The following is a 24,215-nucleotide window of genomic DNA, read 5'->3' as shown; positions in this document are numbered from 1 at the left end:
TCCAGGCTGGATGGGTGCTGTGCATGTACCCATGAACTGCACAGAGCAGAGGCTCCTCTTGCCCTTGCATAGCCATGTGTTATCACAGTCTGTGAATCTGCCGCTTACTGTCTCTGCTGACACAGAGTCTGACACCAGTAACAGCAGTTGTTTATGTGGGAGAGTGGCATGAAGGAAGGGATGTTTAGCTATCGAGATAAGTGTCTGGTGTCTAGCCCTGTACAAAGAGGAGTTCCTTTTGCTTTTTACTATCACTTTGCTGCTCAGCCCCCTCTTCTGGACCTAAGGAGCACGATTAGCTCATCCCCAAGCATTTGATGGACCTGACATTGACCAGTCCCTACTCCAGCACTTGTAAAGTTTAGTAAATGCTCCATGTCTTTATTTACAGTTCATTTAAACCTGTATGTCTCTATATGATTGAGTCCTGAGCAACAGCAGAATAACATCCTCCCTGTGTTCTGCTCTGACATCCAAGCTATTGCTTTTGTCTTGCAAAGAAGTGTTGGTTTTTATGTGGTTCTAGCAAGACATAGGTCTTTTAGCCCTTATTGCTTAGGGATTTTAAAACGACAGTGAGCTGAGATAAGATGTTGAAAACCTGAGACCTCAAAATACAAATAATTTCTTAATTGTCTGTGTGGGTCAGTAACGCAGTACTTTGGTCTGATTGGTCTGTGTTTACATCTGTTTCCAATCTTGGAGATTCAAGCTTGATGATTTTCCAGTCGCCTTGATTTGGTAGTCAGCACTTCTTTTTCATCAACAGCTGAAAATAATACTGATTAAAGTCACATAAGATTTGTGTGGGATGGAGGGAGATTGAGGTCTATAACGAAGAGTGGCAGAAGCCCTTATTGGGGAAGAAACCTTGCTGTGTGTTTAATTGGTTGATTAGGGCTTCCCTGCAATTGAAGCTCAACTGAAGCTTGTTACTGCAGGAAATTCTCAAGCCTAAGTGTATGCTACAGGTAGTTGCTCCCTGTTTGGTTGTGAAGTTAGCAGAACTTGGAGATTGGTTTTGTTGAAGCCTGGCAGAATGACTTCTGCCAGCCCTCACTCTCCACTCTCTCCATACTCCTCTTCCTAGGCTGTCAGCTATTAGTTGGTTTAGACTAGAAGAGGAAATTGCTGAACAAAGTTCCCTGCCTTAGGAGAAATATTTTAACACTAATCAGCTTTTAATTATACGTATCAGTTTCTCTATGCTTAACAGCAATTTTTTTTGTTCAGGGAGCTTCTTGGGCTTGCATGGCAGAGCAGATCCTTACTTCGTTACGTTGGAGAATCTGCAGAACCACATACCTGTTAAAGGAAGGGGCTTAGCCATATGCAGTATTTCATGGAAGTAGTCTTCTTAAATGCTATTTGCATATCTTGGAAAAGAGTTTGTGATTGTACTTGGAACTCCTTGAAGCGTTCCTAGCTATATTTATAAAGGCCATGCACTGAAAAGGAGTTTCTCTCCATTGATATCCAGTATCCACTTTTATTTTTGAAATGTGATTGAATATTGCCAAGTGAAATATCTGATGCATGGAATTGCCAGTGGAAAAACAAATTTGTACTTTGCCTTGTTTTGAAATTGGCAGAATTTGGGCTGGAGGGTTGTTTTTTCATTGCCTGTATTGAATTTAGCCCATGCACTCAAAAATCAGTACCCTGACCTGTGGTCTGCAGATGCTTAGAGATCATAGACTACTTCTGAAGGGTTGTAAAAAAATGTCTGTGAAAAGCAGTCTTGTTGTCAGGTGCTGGGAGGTGACTACAAACAATTCACTAAGGATTTTCCAGGGTGAATGGATTGGAAATTTTCCCTTTTTTCCTATGCCCACTTTGGGTTTCTCCTTCCAGAGAAACTTCAGAGCACTTAACATAAGTCAAAAGAAGACTCCTGGTGCAGATGCAAATACTGGGTTTGCCCCCAGGCAGCCCTTCTTGCTCCTGAATAAGCTCCATGAATAGAGAATGTAACAAATTTGTACTGTACCTCTGGCTTTGAAGTTGGGCTCTTCCTAATAACATCCTCCAACGCTTCCAGCTCTTTGTGTGAACGTGTGTACTGATATGTAGATTGTGATACAAGGTCAAACCCTGCAACAACCCGGGCTGTGGGTGGGAGGAGGTACCACAACAGGCATCAGCAGCACTCAGCTAGTTAGTGTAGCAGTGAAACCTGCCACCGAAACTGGATAAATATCTGTGCTGACAAGCCTTTGCTGAGTGTTATTGCCATGGGTACATTACTAGCTGTGCTGCAGGTAGTTGCTTTAAAGCTAGTGCTTGGGTATTTCCCAGAGAGGGGTGGCCTTTGCAGAGGAGCATGGGGCTGCTGGCAGAAGTAAGGGAAAGGTGTCTGGCTCTCCTGGTGCAGTCTTGGCAGGACTTGGTCACTGCCTGCATCAGTCCTGACAAAGGGATTTGAGTACGCCTGAGGAGGAGTGTGCCCGTGGAGCAGCCCCTGCCCTGGAAAAGGACAGTCTGAGGGTTTGTCTTGCGTGTTGTCAAACTGCCTGCCTCAGCAGTGTTCCAAAGCAAATAATTTGACATCTGAGGTGTTATTAAACCCAGTTTGGAAGCAAATTATTTGTATGTGGGAGATGATTGTGGTTTAGCAGGTGGAGGTGTTTGCCCTTCATTATGGATGTGTAGACATTTGTACTGACCACTTGCTAATCTCTCAGTGGTTTGCTGGTCAGTGTATTGACTTCACTCTCTTGGGAGTCCTCTGAGGTAACTTTGAATAATTGTGCACTGCTGCTGCTGTTCACAGTCACTCTTTGGGAACAAGTGACTATCCCAGCAGAAATTGCCTCCATCTGACTGCTTCCATCACAGATCTGGGAGTTACTGCTGTGGGGAGCCTGCGTGCTGGCTGGGACATCAGTGCAACACTCAGCTGTAGCCATCTGAATGGGTATCTACAGCAGACATCTCAAACTGCCTCCAGCATGGTGCTGGTGAGGAGAAATGGGAAGGCAGGTGGAGATGTGGTGTGTCTGGGAGACTTTTGTTTTCTGAGTGTTTCAATCTATTGCTAGACGTCAAGAATGGATTTTCCCAGGCTGCCACTGAGGATCAAACTCTGCTTCATCCCAGGGGCTAACATACCTTGCCCATGCTGGCTCACCAGTTTGCTTTTTATGCTGTAAAGATGACATCTGTTGTATGAGAAGGTTGTTTAATTCTGACTTAGCCCTCACCAATAGACCTTGGTGCTGTTACTGGGGATGGGATGCTCACCCCCTCTGTCCTGCTGTGGTGTCCTGGCCTGCATCCTTGACTGAGCTGCTGGAAAGCTGGAGCTGGCCTGGAACCGCTGTGGTGGTCTTGTGTGACTTCACTGGATGGAAGCTGTCCTAGGGAAAGTCACTCATGTTAGATAAACTGTGCTTTGCTTATTTCCTGCAGCAGTGGGAGAGAGGCAGCACAGCACACCTTTGGGCTACCTCCACAAGCCTTTTAATAAAACAAGCTGATTTATTACTTTGTACAGACTTGGTGAGGTTGGGCAGCAGGAGGTGGACAGAGGACTTCAAATAGTATGTCATTGTCACTAGGGATCTACGTAGAGTATATAAAGTGCCTTCTGGAAACAAAAGGAAACCTGCTGTCATGACCCCTCCTGGCACCATCTTTCCTGCAGATAATAAACTCAGAAAGTGCCCATGTGCTTTAACTCTCCTCAGAGCTCACCCTGGAAAGCACCTTCTTACAGGTGCTTTGCATTTCAGCTCCACCAAATGCTGGCTTCTCATCAGACTAATGAGCTACCAGCAAGGGTTGGATCAATGTATCCAGCCATGGTGAGTACTTCTCTGGAGAGTCTCCCATGGAGATAATCAGGTGCTGCAGTTCTGTGGCAAGGCTGATGCAGAATTTCCAGGTTACTTTTTAACACCTCTGTTCTACATGCAGATGAGAGGAATGGGTGTGTAGTAGGTAGTTTGAATGAAGTGGGTCATCTTAGATTGGATTTTCTTGTTTGGAGCCGGGGAGAGTATTTTGCTTGAAGAAAAAGTGAATTGTAGGCAGGAACCAGTTAATCACCTGCTCACAGTATTCCATAAATGCTTGTGGTAGGTGGTTTGATGTCTCTTCTTGCTTGCTTCTACCAGTATGTTTTGTGATTGACGGGGCGAGCAGTGAGCAAAACAGTCTAGCACATTCCTCTGGCACACCAGCCAGAGGCTTCCTTGGCTTTGTAACAGGAAGGGTGGCTGCAGGTTGTGGTGATTTCTGCTTAATCTAGTCTGGCTGTGCTACCTTGACTCTGTAGTAATGTTATTTCAAGGAACCTGTTCTAATGTTGAAGCAGAGGCTGCAATGATGCTTTTTACTTGTCCTTGATTAATGCAGTGAGTGTATTTTTCAAGTTCTGGTACTAATTTTTTTGAATCAATGTTTTTGTCCTCCACTGTTTTAACTGTCATATTTATGTTCAGAAATACGGATTACTGTCCTCAAAACATAGACATTTCAAATTCTGCTTTGAGGAACAGCATCAGGGTTTTTTATTTTAATGGAGGCATTTGCCTCTGGCCTGAATTACGAGCTTGCAGAGCAGATACAGTTATTCTACTAGTATTCTACTAGTACAATTTGCCATTTTTTCTTTGTGTTTTGTGGAAGTTCTAATAGGGTTTTCTGGAGGTTTTTATGCTTTAACATTAAAAACATTGTAGTATGTTGCACATATGCACTTTGCCTTCCTGTGCTGGAAGCTTTCTGGACTCAATGCAACTTTTCTCCTAATTATTTTTTTTGAGACAACTCAAACACTCTAATTTCATTTTTGTTACTATTTATGTTTTAAAGCAGGTCTTTGTACAGCCCCCCCTGTAGCACCTGTGGAGACTTCCCATTTGTCTTGAATAAACTAACTTACCTAAAAATCTTTCTGGTTTTAATACAGGTTGGGAGGACCTGATCCTCTGGACTATGTTAGCATGTATAGAAACCTGGGAAACCCAGCGCTGAACGTTCCTGAGCACTGGCACTACGTCAGCTTTGGATTAAGTGACTTGTATGGAGACAACAGAGTACATGAGTGAGTGTCATTTCAGTTCTATTGCTATTTTGTGTTTTGTGTTGCGTTTTGGGGGAACCCTGTCTTGCCGTTATTATTTGAAAAGCTTGTTTTCCTGCTTAGAATGCCCTAGCCTTGGTCTTGCAAGGGGTGACATATGCCTGTTCCTGATTGTAGAAGAAGTATGATGTTTCCCTCTGCAGGCTTTACATGCAATATATTTCCTCATTAGTGTTGTTTTGTTTGTTTGTTTTTTTAACTGGTTGTGAAACTTTTCCTTAATGGAATGTTCTGTTGTGTTTTTCACTCTTGGTAGTCTGTTGTGGTCATATGCTTAAATCCTGACCCCTCCCTGTGCATGTTAAATGCCTTCCTCTGGAAAACTGCTGTGAGGGCATTTTTCCTGTTGCTGGCACAGCAGTGTTACTGTCAGCAGATTGCCACCCCAGTGGCTGCTGTATAAGATGCCAATCTGTGTAACAGAAGCATAAAATTCTAATTGTTTTACTGTCTTCTCTCCAATAATTAAATTATTGTCTTAGCTTGTTGGTGTAGATGGTCTTTAGTAGGCATTTTGTATTATACCTGGCAAGCAGCATGATCTAACCTTGTTCTTGTCTTTCTTCTACTGACTTTGCTCCTTAACTCCAGTTTAAGTGAGTAGCAGGAGCCAAGATGTCATCATCTTGAGGCTGTGAACATGGCCTTTTAACCAGCCAGAAATGGCAGAAGGTTTCTGCTGCTGTTCAGTCAATCTGTTTTTGCACTGTTTCGTAGTTGCAGGGTACATGTGCTTGAATGGTGCAGAAAGGCCCCGGTTTGTTCTCACAAGCTTTCCCTCTTTTGTTTGTCTTGGTTAAGGGTCAGCCACCATTTTTATTTTTTTTACCCAGGTGTTTCTCTTGCAACAGCAGCAGTCAGGCCATATCTTTAACCTTACCCATGATCTCCAGGCAGTTTCTCCTGGGGTTTTGGTCTTGTTTTTTTGTGGTGTGTTTTTGTTTTCCTGTTTGCGGTTACAGAACTTCGTTTCAGAAGACACATCTCTTAAGACTGAGTCTAGTGCCACAGAGATCTGTCTGGAGCATTTAACAAACACATCTACTAGCAACAAACAACAGTAATTAGTTACTGGGGCAGAGGAAATGTAGGGCAAGTGAAATAAACTAAGGGAAATGAAGTCAAAGGCTTCCCTTGCTTCCACAAGAGACCCTACCATGGACATGCAGGCCTTCATGTGGTGCCTTTGTTCTCAGATAATGAGATTTCACCTTTGTCTTTGAAAAATCTAAGGTTGCCAAGATTGAGTGACCTGTGTTTGTCCACTTCGTTTTGCTGGAATTGAATTTTGGTGGAAGCAAGTGTTGTCTTTCTCTCTTTGGTGGCTTGTCAGCCTGTGGCTTTTCCATGGTGAGACTTTTCTCCTTGCTGATGGTTTCAGGTGAAAGCAGGGAGTGGACATAAGGGTCTCAGCTCAAGACGCAAAGGATGATGTGTTTTTATGAATGAAGAAGTAAATTATGTAAGGAGACAGTCGTCTTGGCTCTGGCCCATGCTCTGGCTTCTTGCTCCCAGAACCCATCTGCTAGACCAAAAACTGTTGTTCTCATGTGCTGTCAGGAAGGCTGGCTCTGCCTTTGTGGTGAATAGTCTTAATATGCAATTAGACCTGTGGCAAAGCTGTCAAAACCTGCATATCTCTTAAACACTGAACCTGAAGTTGCCACCTGATAGGTGAGCACTTTAGACAGAGAGATCTTCAAAGGAGATCAGCACTACCATCAATTCTTGCTGCCAGTGGCAGGTGCTATTTGCTAAGCACTCTTAAAACATCACTTCCACACAAGCTACACATCATCAGATGCTTATTGCAGGACTGTAGTGATTTTCCTGCATGTTCCATAGGCTCTTGTTCTCCATCAGGGAATTTAAAGGCTTTAGCCTTTCTTTAAGAAAATTAGTATCAGTCTCTCTGTTGCTTGAAGGACCGTGGAATTCTGCTGTCCCGGGTAAAACATGCCATGGAATGGTTGGCAGGAGCATGTGATGGCAGGGGAGTTGTTTCAATCTGTCGAATAATTCCTCCAGTTGAGCTCTGCTGAACTACCATTGCCTCTGGAGATAGGGGTTAGTTTGTGGGGAGTTTGTTTCCCAATGCTCTCTGCAAGGAGAGCAGAACTGGACCTGTTTGTGTCAGATGGAAAGGTTCCTGCATTACAGATGTGCTTGCATAACCTTGCTGTCCTTCATCCTTTAGAAGGGAAAGGATAATACACTACCAAAGGCCTTTTTAGTCTCCCAGCTTGACTCTGGATAATGCATAGCTTATTTCTTACGGACCTCTTCTGGTAATACAGTGTGATCCAGACCAATTATAGTGCAGTATTCAATGAAAAGGACTTTTTGATTTTGAGCAAACCAACACTGAATTGGAGGCCTCTATATTGTTATTTATGATGGAATAGCAAACAGATGTAGCAAGTAATGTGAAAATGTTGACTTTAATTTATATTTTTTAATAAGAACCTGAAAAGTCTGAAGTGGAGCTCTCCCTGTGCCTCCTTGTTGACAGATTTATTTCCAGTTAAAGCAGCACTATTTCCTGCTCTGCTTAACTATCAGCTATACTCTGCTTACAGAACTGCTCTGGTTTTAAGAGTCCACAAAATAAGATGGAAGAAATCTAAGAATTTCAAACAGGGAGACCTTTTTCATTTAAAACTACTCTATTTCATGGCATAATGGCAACCATGACACCAGCTGTGCTGTGCTGGTCGCTCTAAAAATCCTAAATCATGATGTCATGACAGCATTAGGGAACCACAGGCCTTTCGGTGGGATTTCACACCGAGTTGCTTGCGTGGAAATAAGTCCCTCCAGTTGAGCGTGTTGCACAGCTTGAGTGACAGCAGAAATGCTTCCGGGACATTTTTCTAAGTTTTTTCTCATTTAAATTTTTTTTTTTCCATCTACTTCAAAATCAAAGCCAATGTGTAACTTCTTGAATCTATTCAGCAGGATTAAAGTAAAGCCTTTTTTTTGACTGCTTTTGCTTTTTGAAAGGAAGATTACACACTGCAGCAATGAGTGTGTGTATTTAGCATGTGAGGTACTGGTAAGGAGTGTCTGGCCAGTGTGGCCATGGAAGAGGAGACAGGTGCTACTCCCTTTTGTTTTTGCTGGCACCTACTGCCCCACAGCATTATCAGCAGCAAGGACTGTGTCCCAGTGTGTCCATGCAAAGTGTGATGAGATTCCTGCTTCAGTGCCAGACCATGGCCAGGGCACAGGCACCCAATCCTTCCTGTGGTTTCCACGCATGATGGTGACTTATGCTTATGTGGAGAATGGGTGCCCAAAGAAGGCAGCATCAGCAAGTGTAATGGGACTTGGACTCCATTGGTGACAATGCCAGCTGTGGTGCCATGGTATGCTTCAGTCTGGGTTGTGCTGGTGCAGGGGTTTGTAGGGCTGGCCAGAGAGCTAGGAAGTGATCTGCGTTTTCCCCAGGCTGACTTCTGTCTCCAGTTCACTGCCATGCCAAGGCTGAATCTCCAATTAGCTGTTCCTTTAGTTCTAGTGCTCACCCTTTTTGTTAACAGTTTAAAAAGTGCAAGGAAAATGAGAACCCTGATGTGATAGAAATCCTGAAAAACTTTAATAGTCTTAATTGTATTAAAATTTCAAGGTTGTAATTCAGAGCCACAATAGGAAGCAAAACTTAAATAATGTCTGGGTTAAGAGATAAGATTTGGATTTGTGGCCTTCCCACATCCTGGGAAGAAACATGCCAAATGTGTTTTGATGTTTAGCTTTTTATGCAAATTCTGATAATTGGGTTTCCTGATCTACTCAAACTTCATATTGAGAAGGGTGCTGCTTTTTGGTTTGGGGTTTTGTTTTGTTTTTCCTGGCAGCTGGCCAGGAGCCAAAACGCAGCAGCATCTCCATTTGCATAAAACCGATGAGATTACAGCTGCCTTCCTCTCCAGTACAGATGCAGGGTACCACCCGCAGAGGCAGCAGGTTCCAACTTGCTGTGGTCCTTTTGATTTGGGCTACTTACCATTTGGATCAGGAGGGAGCGGTGCATGCCGGGATAATGTGTTGTCTCTGTGGGTGGTGCCTCCTTATTAAAGGTGAGGGTAAGCAGGGGCCTTTCAAGATATCCAGGCCAGCTTGTGTTCTGCTTGCTTGTATAGATCCTCTGAATGACCTTAACTTGTAAAAGGGCAAGGATGCTTGTTAGAGCTGGGAGGAAGAAAAAGGAGCGCAAAACTGGATCAGGTAACAAATGCAAGGCTTCCAGAGGGATGGATATTTTCTAGAAGGCTTTTTCCGAGTATGAAAGGAGTTTGAAAAGAGTATTTAGAAAATAGCCTGAAAGTTGGAATGAGTGCTCTCTTTTGAGTGCGTACCGGCTTCTCCTTTGAGCCTGCATGAATGTAGGATGGAGTGGTGCTGACAGCTGTCACTTTACTGGCCTCTTAGTTCTGTAGCCTTTCATAAATTTTAAAGCTCGCTGCCCTCAGCTTGCCAGCTTTTAGCCTTAAATTTTGGTATTTAATGGGCCCCCAAGTGCTTTATAAACCACATGCCTAGAACACTGATGAAATATTACACCAAACTCCAAGGTGACAGTGAACACTTTTAAAATGGTGGAGACTGACTCTGCCCCTCTTTGTTTCATGAAAATTAAATCAAAGGCCCTCTGGGAATACATTGAATTAGAGAGGGGTGGTGTTAGTTGTGGATCCATAGTTTGGATAAGATTTTGAATAGTTTAGCATGTCTACCTTGGAGAGATGAAAGATCAAACCAGTTTAGTTTAGGAGCTGAGCCTGAAAGTCAAGGAAAATTATTAAAAACCCGAGGATTTCTTCCACCATTCGTGGTGTCCAGTTTCTTTCAAGTGTGGGATTGAAGCATACTTCATACAAAGGAACCTGAGGACTTTCTTTAATAGTAGTATAGATGTGCAAATGCTCCTTTTATCCTAATTTAGCTTCACTAGACTATTTGTCCTGAAGTGAGAGGACACCTGCTGTGTCAGGGTTGGCAGCTTGGTAGCTGCCGCAGAGTAAGAAAGTGAGATTGAGTTTTGGAACTTATCTTCAGGCTGAGGATCAAGAAATAGTAGTTCTGCTCCTGAGTCAGACTTCCATGAGGTGTTACTGTGATCGGTTGATCGTAGGGAACAGCCACAACAGCAATGAAATTCTGAAGATTTATGGTCACCTTGAGGACCTTCTTCCAGGTCTCCATACCTTCCTGCTTCATGCTGCCCTGGCTTCATCTGTGGAAACTGCACTCTAGCCAGTGCCCTGAGGAAATGATCCTTTGGTGTATTGTTGCTGGAGGTGGAGCATCTGCCCCAGCTAAAGTGAATGACATAGAAGAGGGCATTGGGAAGCATCAGTTTAGGAAGAGGTACAAGAGCTTGGAGGAGGGAGAGTCCAAGATGGGCACCAAACTCTCAACTTCCTTATTCTTGTTTGTCTATCAGTGATTGACCCCAAATGTAATGCTTGCTTTTCCAGTTGGTCATCTTTTCTGAGAGAGGGGAGAGGAAGATTCCTGGCAGAGTGGGGGGGGAGAGGCCACAGAGTTTTGTGACAAAATACTTCCTTTTAATGATTACTTATTTGAGAATCTCTTGAAATGTGCAGTCTAGTTGCAGGGGGGTAATAAGAACTGCTTTTTTTTTTTAATGGATTTGTCTTGTGGTGGATTTTTTTCATGTCTATAAAGATATGACTTAGACTCAGCTTTTCCCAAATGAGAGTACTTTTAACAGGTCTCACCTGTATGGATTCTCTGGTGTCTAGAAACACTATTGTGCTTCAACTGAAACTTGTTTACTGAAAGTGCCTGTAGATCCTTCTCTGCTGTCTGGCAGTTTGTTTCTGTTTATTTTGTATAAACGTATAATTTTGTGAAAAACTCTACCTTTGAAGGACTTGGTTGAATTTGGCCAACGAGCTGAAAAATTGTGGGGACATTTTAAAGAAGTATGCATAACAAGTGTGATCATGTAAGGTTTGATCTCCTACCTTCCAGGCAAAAAACAGTTCAAACAAGCATCATGCCTATTTATGTGCCCTGTTGACAATCTCTCTCCAGTGGCTAAGGCCATGCACCAAGAATAAGACTTGTGTTTCTCTGCTGGAGGCAGACCTCCCTTGAAGCTGTGGTCACCATAGAGAATTTTTTTTCCCCTCCTTCCAGGCAGAGTGCACTTGGCTTCCAAATGTCATTTGTTGGAGGTAGTTAGCACTGTTAATAATATGAAAGATGTAGGCCACCTAGAGAGAGAAGGCCACTTTGTGTTCCGGTGTGTCTGTTTATTTTCAGAGGTTGGGGATGAGAGAATGCTTGAACTGTGCTTAAATTGGAAATATTTTTTTAAACATTGAAGGAAATTAATTTAACATTTGCAACACCATAGTTGCATTTACAAGAATGACTGTTTTTAATAAAAAAAGGAAAAAAGATGAGAAGTAGGTTTATAGCTGAGCGTTACTGACATCAAGCCCCACATCCTGTTCAGTAGCACATCTGCACATGCATCCTGGTAAGATGAGCCTCTTTCTGCCATGCAGGGCAAGGGGCATGGTGTTCAAACTGGATGACTTCTTTTTGTCAGCAGAACTTAAATGTTGATGATCCCAGCATATGGGAGGAGAGTTGGCCCAAGACAGGGCTTCCTTACTTGCATCTCACAGCTGGGTTAGTGCTGAATGACGTGGGAGAGCTTGCAGGCTGTGCTCTCCCAGTGAGTTCAGCCTGCTGGGAAGAGGAGCGGCTGGGGATCAAAGTTGGTTCTTCTAGTGAAATATTGTTTTATTTGATAAAGATCTATTTAGGATGTTCTGAAAAGCAAGAATTAATAGATAGTGGGCTTTCTTCAGGGGGATATGAAGGTAAAAGCATTTTTTGAGCTGTGTGGCCATTAGGGCTGTGAGATCAAAGGAGGCTTGGCATTTTTATCCCTTGGCTTGCTGGAATAGTGATACTAACAAAATGAATGTTTGAAGAGGTACATCTCAATGCTGTTATTCAGACCTAATCCCCTTTTTTCCTCTCAGCACAGATTTAATGTTGGGAACATACATTTCTTATTAGTACTAGGGTAGTTTGTTTTTCTTGATGGGACAGTGGTTACAATTGGTAACCACAAATTACCATTTGTAATAAAGTGACCAATTTTATTTGAAAAGTTGAACTGTTGGTATTTCTTTCTCCTAAGCTGCGAACTCTGTAGTAATTACCAAACTCTGCTGCCTCTGTACTGTCATCTCAATTTTGAATCGAGGCCCAATAGGCAGTGACACCAGGCTAACAAAAGAGGGCTGCAAATCTTTGGTGGTCTCCCATTCAGATGGTATTCCCTTCCTTGGACAAAGGGGTGCCTATAAGGCTTCTGAGTGCCACTCTGCCTCCAGGGATGGTGAACAAGGAATGGATCATCTGGTGGGAGGCATTTTTTGATCACTTGACAAAGCTGGGTAGATGGGATGCCACCTGACAGAGGGCTGAGGTTTAAAGGAAGATTTTGCAAAGATTCTTGAGAACAAAAAGCGAAAGAAAAAGGCCAGAAAAATGGTTTTTTGCAGGGTGTAAACAGGGTGGGTGGAGGTGAAGGGGGACTTGGCCATTCTTGGGGAGCTCTGATTTAAGCCCAGAGGGCAGAGACAAGGGAAGGAGGGAAGAGTGCACAGATGGCTCATTGTTTTGTCTAGCTCAGCATTCTTGCACTGCCAAAGTGAAGGGCAATTGTTTTAAAATCCCTTTTGCAAAGAGAGCTGTTTGCTTTTCAGCTATCCCTCATCCCTGAAGATACAAACTGTAAGCCAGGGTGGCTGATCTTTAACACCCATTTGTTGGAGTGTCAGTGCTCTATCCGAGGGGCCAGGGGCAGTGCTGGGCTGCGAGGCATTCCTCCTGTAAGGGAATGGGGGAAAGAGCCTGTGCCTTGGGAGATGCACTGCAGAAGCCAAGGAGTGAAGGAAAACAAAAGGATGCACATGGTGGGGCTGATGCAAAGCAATGTCCAGCCTGGGGAAATTTACCAAAGCTGTGACTTGGGGCATAGACTTGGTACATTTCCTGCAATGGTATCTGATATACAGTATAATTTTTCTTATAGCATTTAATTTTTTTTTGTAGTGAATAATTAGTTAGTACAGAGAAATACTGCCATTTCTATACTGTTACTCTTTCTACTGCTCCAGTTGCACTGGCATAGCTCCTTCCCTTCCTCCCCTGTGAATTGTTGTGGCCTTTCTGGAGCAGGGGCCTTTCTTGGCGTAGTCGACAAAAATAAACCATACAGGCGGCTGTTGTTATGAGCAAGGCTCAACAGGGGAATTTTACCAGTAGAACTACAGCAATATAATTATACTGGTTGACTAGTTACAGTAAATTTCCTCATGAAGACAAGCCTTAAGTTGACATTTCCTAGCTAAGTTGAATCCATATGTATAACTTTATTACGCAAAAATAATATGTCTCTGGACTTTGAATTCTTTTGTACCCAGAAGAGTAACATTAAGCAGAAAAGCAAGGAATTTAGTGTTCAGAGATGTATGGGGGATTTTCTGTAACAGAGCAGCTGTGATGAACTGTATTGCTGAGCTCTGTGTTTCACTGGTTAGGTTATTTCTCCTAAAGTGATCAGGAACGTGAGGACTGTGTTTGTGCTTACTGCACTAAAAAGTAAGCAGTACAGAAATATCCTTTAAGCTTACTTCTCTCTCCCAATTTTACTTCTGTTTGCAAGAGAAGCTGAGACATATTGCAGTTTCTATAACTGGTTCTGAGATGCAGAACTATTTTGCCACTATTAAAATCTTTAGGGGTAATCCTGGTCCTACTGGAAGGAAGGGGAGAATGATACTTTCTTTCGTCCTCTGTTTAGTTCAAAGAGACCAAGATTTATTTTATCCTCTTTTATTTTGTCTTACAATGGATGGAGTTCACATAACATTCACAAGCCAGGTATATATTTCTATAGATCAAAATATCAGCCTCTGATTCCTACCTCTGAAAGTTCCCACACTTCAAATCTTGCAATGGTAGCCTTGCAGGAGAAATGAAACACCTAAAGGGAGGTTCAAAAAGATAAATACATATATCATAGACTTTTCATTGCAGCTGTCTCAGGTTTCCCTTTTCGGAGTCTTACACCAGCAGTCTGGTGCTTTCTTCTCCCTTTTTCTTTACAGCTCAAACTCCAAGGGCCTTTCCCTGCCTGTTTAATTGGTTAAGATCTCTTATGGTGCTCATCAGTATGTTTTTGAGTGCATCTTAACAATAAAATGAGACTACATAACAGCTCAGCAAATGTCGAAGTGTCATGATTTCCACAGCTAATAAAGTGAAAGCTCAGGAATTGAATCTCAGATACAGCAGGATACATGGGTACCTAAACCCCAATTGAAATCTGTTGGAGTTCAGGCTACTGAAAGCTCCTAAATACCATTTATGCCTCAAGCTGTTATTGCACTGAGAACTTAATTCTATGAAAGTCCTGAAAGTGTACTCAAGAGTGTGCTAAAGCTATGTCTTGCCTGATTTTTCTTAACCTGTGTTCTTTAGCCAGCAGGAAAGTAATGGGTGACACCAGTGTTCATTTTCTGTGCAACATGTTGGAGCTGTGATCCTTGTCTGAGACTTCTAGGCAATGCTGAAAAAAACTATTGCTGTCGGTGTAGTTTCTGGCTGTGGATTTTCCTCTTATTCTTTCCACTCTCCCATACTGCTTTTGAAAGCTGCTTTTGTTATGCGAATGGGTTCCCTTCCAGCAGCTGCAGAACTTTCCACAGTAGGAGCTAGGAAGGAGCCAGCAGACACTGCAAGGGAAGTTGGTGCCCTTTTCCCAGCTGCTTAGCTGGGAAAAAAAGCACAGCAATCCAGTCCTTCCCAGACATGCTGGCTCAAGCTGGCCCTTCATTTATGTTCTCTTGCCTGGGCTTTCTCCCACGTGAGCCCTTAGGTGGAGTTTTGGAGATGTTACCACTCTCTGCAGGCTATGCAAAGACTAGTGTATTGGAGCTGTGGATTCAGGCCCAATATGAAATGGGATCTGTGTGCAGATGAAAGGTTGCCTTCCCCAGTGCACTGTATAACACAGTGACTCCATGCTGTGTTTGCAGAATCACCTCCAGCTCAGGCCAAGTGAGAGCCCTGTTCTGCTAGACCTTGTAGAAATGAGGATAAGTAGCTCTGAAGTGCAGCATAAATATGCAGTTTAAGTAAAATGTTAAAGTACAGATCCTAAAAAGTCCTAGTTTCCTGCCCCTTATTACATGAATGCAATAGCAAATCCTCATTGTACTCCTAGCTATTCTTTCCGGATCCTTTCAGTGGACATTAAGGTGGTGCAACTCTGTGGCAAATTCCCTGAGCAGTTGCAGTTGAGGCTGTTTGAACTTCCCTCGCAGTGCCCAGGACTGCAGCCTTCCATTGCTGTGCTAGCTGTGCTTGCAGGACAGCTGAGAACCTGCTCTCAGGGACACCTCAGCTGGGTTGGGATGGGTTCTGGCTGTGAGGTGGGAAGCCTGGTGCCTTCGTGGAGAAATGTGTGAGCCCTCAAGGTGGAAAGCACACCTGTCCTCTGGTCACTTAATTTCATGTAGATTTTATTATTTTTAATGTGTTTGGGGAATCATGAAGATCACTGGTTTGCTCTGGTCAGTTTATTACTGTAATAGGAGATCAAACTATCACCTACTTGTGTAGGTACATCTATGCACCATAAAACAAAATAAAAAGTAAACTGCCCTCATGTGGACATCTTTTGCTGGGGTAACTGACTATTCCCAAATATCCTGAAAGAGCTTTATTGTTCCCTGGCTGAAATAATCGTAGTGAAGGGCCAACATTTCCTTGCATAAGCTCCTGTTTTCAGGGATTGGTTCACCTGATGTATTTATATACACATACTCTTAAACTCTCAAAAAATAAACACCTAGTACACTCTGCTCCTTGTCCAGCACCGTGTAGTTTTAAAAAGCAGAATTTCAGAAATGCTGCCATTTTGCACAGCAGTGAAGCAAACCTTCTCTTGTTCCTCGCAAAAGCGACAACAAAACTGCTTTAGCAAATAGCTTTGATTTAAAATGAAAAGCCTCTAGTTTTCAGAGCTGCTTTTAAAGCAAAGAGCTAGTTTGGCTTTTGATCCTCTTAAGCTGGGTTATTTGATGTGAAAAATGCCCTGGATACTCTGCTGCAGAGGGGAGCAGCTTTTCAGTTCTCTGTGTGTGGCTTCAGGAGAGGGCCTGGCAGAGCATAGGGTGGTGGGGGGCTTGCAGGGCCCTGCCCTGTAAATAAAGAGGCCTCTATTTCTTTGGATTCTTTTGCTGGAACTAAATATCATGATCAGTGAAACTCTTACCTCATTAAAGGAACAAGCCAGGCTCCTTCAGCATATGTGCAGTGCTGCAATGTGGTCTGTTCTGCACTGATTTGCTGAAGAGATAGAGAGATTTAACCCAAAGAATGGCGTGTAATATATGACCTTGGCTTTCAAAAAAGTTTATTCATGTGACAAAATAAGGTTTTAATAATAAATACAGGGTTGAATTTGACTTGGCAGATACCAGAGCCTTCCATTACTGCTGTAGTCATAATATAAAACTATCTGATGTGTGCCAGTGGGCATGCAGCAAGCCAAGAATTTCTCCATCAATGTTTATTTTTTTTGTGAAAACTTAACTGGTTGCTTCGCCTTTGGGTTGGCTGTAAATGTGATGTGCCCTTGTGTTAGGGGGGCAAAGCAGTGGCAGGCACAATACAATCCATGCTGTCTCTTTGTAGCTTCTTTACAGTGTTTGGGAAAAATAGGGATTTAAAAACGTATTTCTTTTTCTTTCGTAGCATTTTAGGGGCATTTAAGAGAAACTTGCCCTCAAAAGTGCAGTGTTAGCAGAACCAAGGCATAAACCAAACTATGTGAAATACTCGGGTATGTTAGTACAGAAACAATGCTGTGTTGCAGCTTTCGGTTTATTTACCTGGGGCCATGCACAGATACAAAATATTCTTTTTGAGGTTTCCTTCCTACACATGCTTCTTCTCAGAGGATGTCTTACTGTAAAGCTGAGGCACTTTTTGGACCGTTGAATTGTGTTGTTTTGCTGAAGAAATGACCTGCAAGGCACTTCAATGCTGAGGTGCTGAATTGAGTTCCAAAGCCTCTGTTCCAACCAAATAAAAACACCCTCAAACGCAACACTCCCTTATTCACAAAGAAACCAACCCCATGTAGTGCTAGAATCTTGCTTCTGCAGAACAAAAAGTGTGTAATAAAAGAATGTTACCTGCCCAGTTGACACAGGAGTCAGGGTCAAGCTAACCTGCAACGGGTGCTTGGCTGCCTGCTTGGAATGGAACAAGTTAGTACAGGTGCAGGTGGCACTGAGGGAGCCTGGTGGGTTGATGGAAGAGGTCATGAGCAAACCTGACTTCTGTGCACTTTAGCAGGACTTCTTCCATTTATGGATTATCCTCACCTCTCCACCCAGTTTTCTGTGGACATGAGGCTTGTTCAGAATTGTGGGTTTTTTTGTTTTGTTTTGGCTTTTGTTGGTTTGGTTTGGGTTTTTTGTGGATTTTGTGGGTTGGTTTTTTTTGTTGTGTTTTTTTTTTTTTTTAGCTGATTGGTTGACTATGGCTGTCTGAAGGTGGTTGACTTTTCTGGAAGTTTGTTGAAATTTGAGAACTTGTGGGAAGGAGAGTGAGTTTGAACATCTATAAGCCTCCTCAGCAGCCTCCTAAGATAACCCCAAGCAGTGGGGACGTAGCCTATTTGGAGGAAGCTGCTGTGGAATTCCAGTTTTCCGTATGGAAGTAATGGAACACTAATGGAACAAATTAACTTCCTTATGAGAAATATGACTTTTTTAGTTCCCCCAGCATGAATTAATTTCTTGGTTATGATAGGTGCATCTTTTCTCTTGTTGGTATGGCCTTGAACAAAAATGGACACAAGGGATTTGGGGGAATGAGCAGCTGCTTACAGCCCATATAGGAGTGATGAGTCTCTATCCTTGTGGGGGATAAAAAGCCATTTGCTTGGTCTTTGATTCGTATGGTAGATATATCTGGAGATCTTGGGCTTCTTGCTGGGTAAATTAATTTCCCGTACACTTGTTGGCTGTGGCTGCTGCTTGCCTCTCCACCAGCAAATGGATGCATCCTTCCTTAATCCTCAAAAATTCTGGAGTTGGGGCTGGTGTAAGCACTCGCTCTCTAGTGAAAAGGACTTCCATAAGAGAAGCCAAGTTGCCTAACTCTGCCACTGGGTTATTCTCTGTGATTTTTCTTACACCAAGGGTTAGAGACATGACAGAGTAATAAGTTTATTTAGTTCCTGACGCTCATATCTGCCTCCATTCTTGTGTACATCTTCCAAACCTTGGCCAGGAGCTTGGGTCCTGGATTATGGTCTGTTGTGCATTGAGAGAAATTTTATGGCAGCTGTTGAAACTACTTTCAACTTACTTTCAAATATGTTTTTGAAGAATGAAAGTAAAAGCTTTGGCAAAAATGCTAACTGAAAATTACTTATCCTAATTAAATTCTGAATATTAATATTCCTTCCAGTGAAAGACTTGTCTGAATTAAATGTAAAGGATTTTTTTGAAAATTGCAAGCTTTTAAAGCCATGTGTGACAATTTCTTCAAAAACAAATTACCAACTTGAAATTAAACAGATCAAAGGCTTTTACTTCATAGACTGTTACCTTGAAACAGCTGCAAAATAGAGGTGAATTACACATATTTCAAATTTCTCTGTAACAGAGCAGTGTATTTTCAGCAACCTGCGACCACTAACTATTAAAAAACATGGTAAATCTAATCTTTTAAGTACAAATCTCTTACATGCAAATAGGATTTTTCTAAAATGTAATTGTTAATTTGAGAATTATAAGAGAATTATAGTTGTATGCTATTGCCTTTTTTGAGTATTTTTTTAGAAGATAAATGTTCTGATTCTTCAGGGATTTTGTTTAATCTTAGAAGGGAAGCTACTTCTTGTTTACTTATATTTATTTATTTTCTAGTAGTTCTCTAGTTTAGAGTCTTTTTCATTACTATATATAAAAAACTCACTTAAGCAACATTGCCTGTCAGTTTTACTGCCGTTCAACTACTGATGCGTTGCTGACCATCTTTGTTCTTCTAAATGCTCATCTTTCTTTAAATTTGATGGGTACTCACCTGAACACTTCTGTTACTCAGTAACTTGCACATGGATCAATATAAAGCATGTGTGGTCTTCTCAGTTATTTCTGGGAAGCAGAGAGCTCTGTGGAATTCAGAAAAACCTTACTAAGCTCTAACTTGATGCATATTAGAGGTAACATTGTGTTGTTTCAGAATGAGCCTTGAAATGAGGAAATTCAATAGGAGCCATCTTACTTTCCAAAAATTTTAACTGTGAAAGATCAGCTTGAAGGCTTTTTGTTAACTTTGATCCTCCTTAAAATTGGCCCATTCATAATGTGTTTCAGTTTCTGGTTTATGCTTTTTCCTGGAATCCATCCTCGAAAACTACCCACTTTGAAGTGTTTTTGTTTCTCCCTTTAAGAAATATTTCTGGTTTTCCTTTGCTAGCTGATATATGAAACTAATAAAACATTACAGGGATGCTGAATGTGCAAAGTACAACTTTGCATTTGTGAGGCTATTGCCATCCTGTACCAACCTTTTTGGTGGACCTGCATGCATGATGGCAGAACACAAGTTTTGCTGCACGTCCCGATTCTGCTCCCTGGCTGGTTATTCAGTCAGCTTTGTTTAAGGACCAAATGTAATAATTTTACTTGTTACTTGAAGAGTTTTTGTTGTACCAGTGCTGAAAATCCCACAGGTTCCAGGAAAAATGTCATGGTTCCAAGACTGCCTTATTCTGACTGAGAACACTACTATGATAGTTATATTTGAAATTGTATTACATCAGCTAACCTAGCAGTGTTAATGCCATTTGAGCTATAGTAGACTGAAATAAGAGAATTTCTAAACTTACATTTTCTGTGAGGAGAATGCTCATCATTTTTTCTATAATCCTAATGTTGAAGCCTGCTATGGTTGCAAGAAGTATGTTGTGACTTGTCATTTTTCATTCCCTCCAGGTTTACTGGAACAGATGGACCAAGTGGTTTCGGATTTGAGTTGACATTTCGACTAAAGAGAGAAACGGGGGAGTCAGCACCACCTACTTGGCCAGCAGAGCTAATGCAAGGCTTAGCCAGATACGTCTTCCAGTCAGGTACTGGAATACACAGCCTCCCTTTTTCCTGCTTTTCTTCTGAAGGGCAAGATCTGTTACACTGTGTGACACTTATCTCATTGGCACCCAATCAGATCTTGGGAATTATCTTTGTGTGGGAACCCAAAAGAGTGTGTTCCTTCCATCAGCCCAGCTTGTTGGGGACAAAACCCAACTGCAAACAAGTATCTTCCCATGGTCTCTGCAGCTGAGCAGCAAGCAATGTGTGTAAACAAGGAGTTGCTGACATGAGAAAACGTAAAATCTTAAGGGATGCCAAGACTGAGAGGGCTAAGGAATTAACTGTTAATGCAGACAGAGACTTTCCAGAAAACTGGGAACTGGGGTGCCTACTCTTTTGGGGTTTCATTTATACCAGTGGATTGAATATTAGTTTAGTGTGAGCACATGAGAGGCCTGTGGAATTGTTGAGTGCATAGCATACTTGAATGGTACTCTCCAGCATCACAAGATCTGAATGAAAATATTTGAAGAACTTTTTTTAACCTATTTTGAGGTCCTTTACAGGTAAAGTACCTTCTAAATCAATGATTATTGAATTTGTAACAATTGGTAGTTGTTCTACTAGTTAATAAATTGCTCAGTAACTTCTGATTCTATTCTGATTTTCAGTCAGCTGCCTGATTCATAAAGGGTAAAGGCCTGAATGAAAACAGGATTGCTCTGCTAACCTCTGTGACAAAACTCTGAGGCAGTGCCAACTCTCACGGGGGTTTTTTTCCTACATATTGCCTGACAGAGACCAACATCAGGACAGACTATTGCTTATTTTCATTTGAGTGTCCCTTGTTGTGGTTTAAAATGATACAAGCATATTTTTTTGTAACTTTTGCTGTGTAGCCATCTACTCCTTGAGAGGAGGTCTGCAAAGTGAAACAGGATTTGGAAGGGCACTTTAGGACAAACCTCTTGGTGACTAAGCTGGCACTCTGGACAGATACTTTCCTTGTTTGTTTTTTTGCAGTAATGCAGTTTCATCTTTCTGACCTCAAAGCCAATGAATTGTTTTCAGACTGGAAAGAGCAGTTATGTCCACGCATATTAGTCTGATGTAGACTTCTAAGGGCCTTCCAGCAGTATCCTCTGTGTATCCATGCTGGTTTTGACTCTCTATCCACCACAACTCTTTAAAGGAGCTGCTCAAATATACATTAGTGTATTTTAGCCTCTGGGTCTTTAGCTCTCAATTGACATTATTAAAGAAACCCTATGAATCATAAATTGACGTTCTTTGGATATGAAATTGAGTATGAGCCAATGCTATGCTTATCATGCAATAGACAAACCTCATGCTGGGTTACCTTAGGGAGACCATAAACAGCTTGAGGGAAGTTAATACCTCTTCGGCATGGCACTGGGGAGGACTCACTTAAAATACTGTGTCCTGTTTTGGTGGTCCTGGTTTAAGAAATTCTGAAAAAGTGGAGAGAATTCCAGGTTTTTTGGGGTCCTAAAGCACATGAGCTAAGAGGAGAGCTGCAGGGAGCAGGGCTGGTTTACCCTGTGAAGGGAAGGTACAGGTTGATCTAATGGGAGCCTACAGCTTTTGGGGGTGTAGTTACACGATTGTGAAGTTAAGCCCTAGGTGATGGAACAAGGGGCTACAGCTCTCAATTGTAATATGGGAGGTTCTGGAAGGACTTCAGGGAAAACCTGCTCACAAGGTGGGTGGCAAATGACATGGAACAGTTTATAAGCGAGGTGCTGGATCTCAGTTCCTGAAAAGGTTTGAGACTTGGCTCAACAAAGCTACAATGGCCCTGATTTAGCAGTGGTAATGGCTCCACTTCAAATAGAAGGCTGGGCAAGAGACCTCCAGATGCCCTTTAAAAATCACAGTGGAGTTGGATTTTATTTTTTTTTCATTTAGCTTCATGCCCTTCAGCAAGCAGCTGTGTGCTGTTACCATGTATTGCCAACCGTTCCTTGTCCTGTATCAGAGCAAACCATGTGCTGTTGCAGGAAGTGATCAAGCTCTAGTTTTATTTTAGTACAAATTTGTTTATCACTTGTCTCTCTTGAATAAGAACTTTCTCAGGCTAAAATCTTCTGGCTAATCATAGATGTCTGGCTTATCCTGAGAAGATGATGCATTTAAAAGGAAGTCTTGTAATGGGACAGACTCTATCACATTTCATTTTGACCTTGGGGCAATACCAGTTGACCATAGCTGGATGCAGTAATTTTCTATTTACTTAAACATCTGACGTGTCCTGCTGTGCTTTGCTTTGCTCTTGTGAGCTTCCCCCTCTCAGTCTGGCAGTTTTCAGAGCAATTCCCATATTCTCCCTTGCATCACCCCTGGGTGGTCAGGCACCCAGTACTCAGCAGTATTACTTTTGTTCTGCCTGGTGGGTTTTCCCCCAGTCTAACATGGCCACTCTGCAGAGCCAGGTGAGCTTCTACCTTCACCTTCTTTCCTTGGTCTTTTACAGCACTCCTTTGATCAGGTGTTAAAAATCTAAAGCTGAGAATTTGAAGGGGTGGTTCTTCTGAAGTCCATTGGGCATTAGGCAGGCATTAGGTGGCACATCAGCATTGTTTTACATGATGAAAGGTTTCTTTTTAGTCAAGTTCTTCGGATTGTGCCACTTAAAGCATTTATCAAATACTACAATGATAAGTGTTGCTTGACTCTGGTATATGTACCTTAATGCTGTCCTCTTCAGTTGTTTAAAATAAAAATTAGCAGAGTCTCTTTAATACTCAAAAATAGCCTTAAAAACATTTGATGAACTGAAACAACTTAAGCAATGCTTATGAATCTGCTCTGAAAAAAAAGCAAGAAAAAAAAAATAAAACTGGCAGGAACTTTCTGGATAGGCTCCAAGCACTTTCACATGTCAAAAGATTGTTTACTTTGAAAGCTATGCTAAGAGCTAAATTCTTATCTCTTCAATAACAAGCCAACTTTTTGGTTATCATAAATGTGGCTTTACTGAGTCTGGTTGAAGTTAAGGGAGAGTAAGGTGTAATTATACTCCTGTTGAGCCTGGACATTTTCAGATGGTGATGCCTGAGTTGAAGACTCATCTAGCAGCTACTGCTGTCCCAGATATTATTGTGTATTGCAGTTACAAAGCATGTCTCATTGCAAGTGATGTATTTTTGTAACAAACACTTCTAGGGTTTAAATGAATGTTGTGTTCATCTGTTTCCATCTCTCCTGCACTGTAACTGTGCTTTAGAAAAGCAGTCTTCTGCATTGAATTTCAGACCTCTTTGAGCCTTGGCTTTTCTGTTCACTGTAACAAACACTTGATGCTTTGTGCTTTTGATTAAAAGGCACTACTTCCACTCCTTCAAAAAACCAAGCTTGTGAGTCTCAAAAAACTTTTATTTGTGGCTTTATCTGTTCTTAATTTTATCACTGTTTGACCATGACCACAAATTCCAACTCTGTTATTTTTAGTTTTAAAAAAATCGAACCTGCAAGCCTTGAAAATGAAACTTTGCACAATTCAATGACCTTAGCTTGTCATGGTTCATGGGTATTCTGGAAATATCTCATGGCAGAACCAATTTCTACTTCAATTCAAACAAAGAGGAAGAAATGCTCTTCCTACAAAAAGCTTATCCAGGGCTTGTTTGAATTGTTAACTCTTTAGGTACTAGAGTATTACAATGCTACATCAGTATAGAGAGGCCATGGTTTGTGCTTTCCTGAAATGAAAATTTGCATTATTTTTCTCTCTAAGATAAAATTAGAGAGGTTTTCAAGAGGTTTTCAAGGTCCTGCCTGATACACATTGTGAGGACAATAGATTGATATAGCGTGGAAACAGATGTGTTATGTGTATGAGCTCTTGCTGCTTCTGTGTTTCTTGGCCTGAAAGGAAACAGCTGGTTCTGTAAGGTACAGGTTTGGAGAAATTGTCTGGAGAAACT

General features: G+C 41.9%; 1 protein-coding gene across 2 annotated transcripts in view; it reads left to right on the top strand.

The window, feature by feature from the left end:
- Positions 1–24,215, top strand: part of SUFU (SUFU negative regulator of hedgehog signaling) — an 85,118-nt gene that overhangs the window by 1,212 nt on the left and 59,691 nt on the right. For both annotated transcript variants that reach the window (XM_051617405.1, XM_051617404.1), the window contains exons 2-3: positions 4,916–5,050; positions 20,170–20,306. In XM_051617405.1, coding sequence (XP_051473365.1) covers positions 4,916–5,050; positions 20,170–20,306 — 272 coding nt within the window. The remainder of the gene's footprint in view (positions 1–4,915; positions 5,051–20,169; positions 20,307–24,215) is intronic.

The sequence above is a fragment of the Apus apus genome, chromosome 4 (assembly GCF_020740795.1).
Source record: "Apus apus isolate bApuApu2 chromosome 4, bApuApu2.pri.cur, whole genome shotgun sequence".
NCBI classification, from domain to species: Eukaryota; Metazoa; Chordata; class Aves; order Apodiformes; family Apodidae; genus Apus; species Apus apus.
This window is presented reverse-complemented; position numbering and strand designations above follow the sequence as displayed.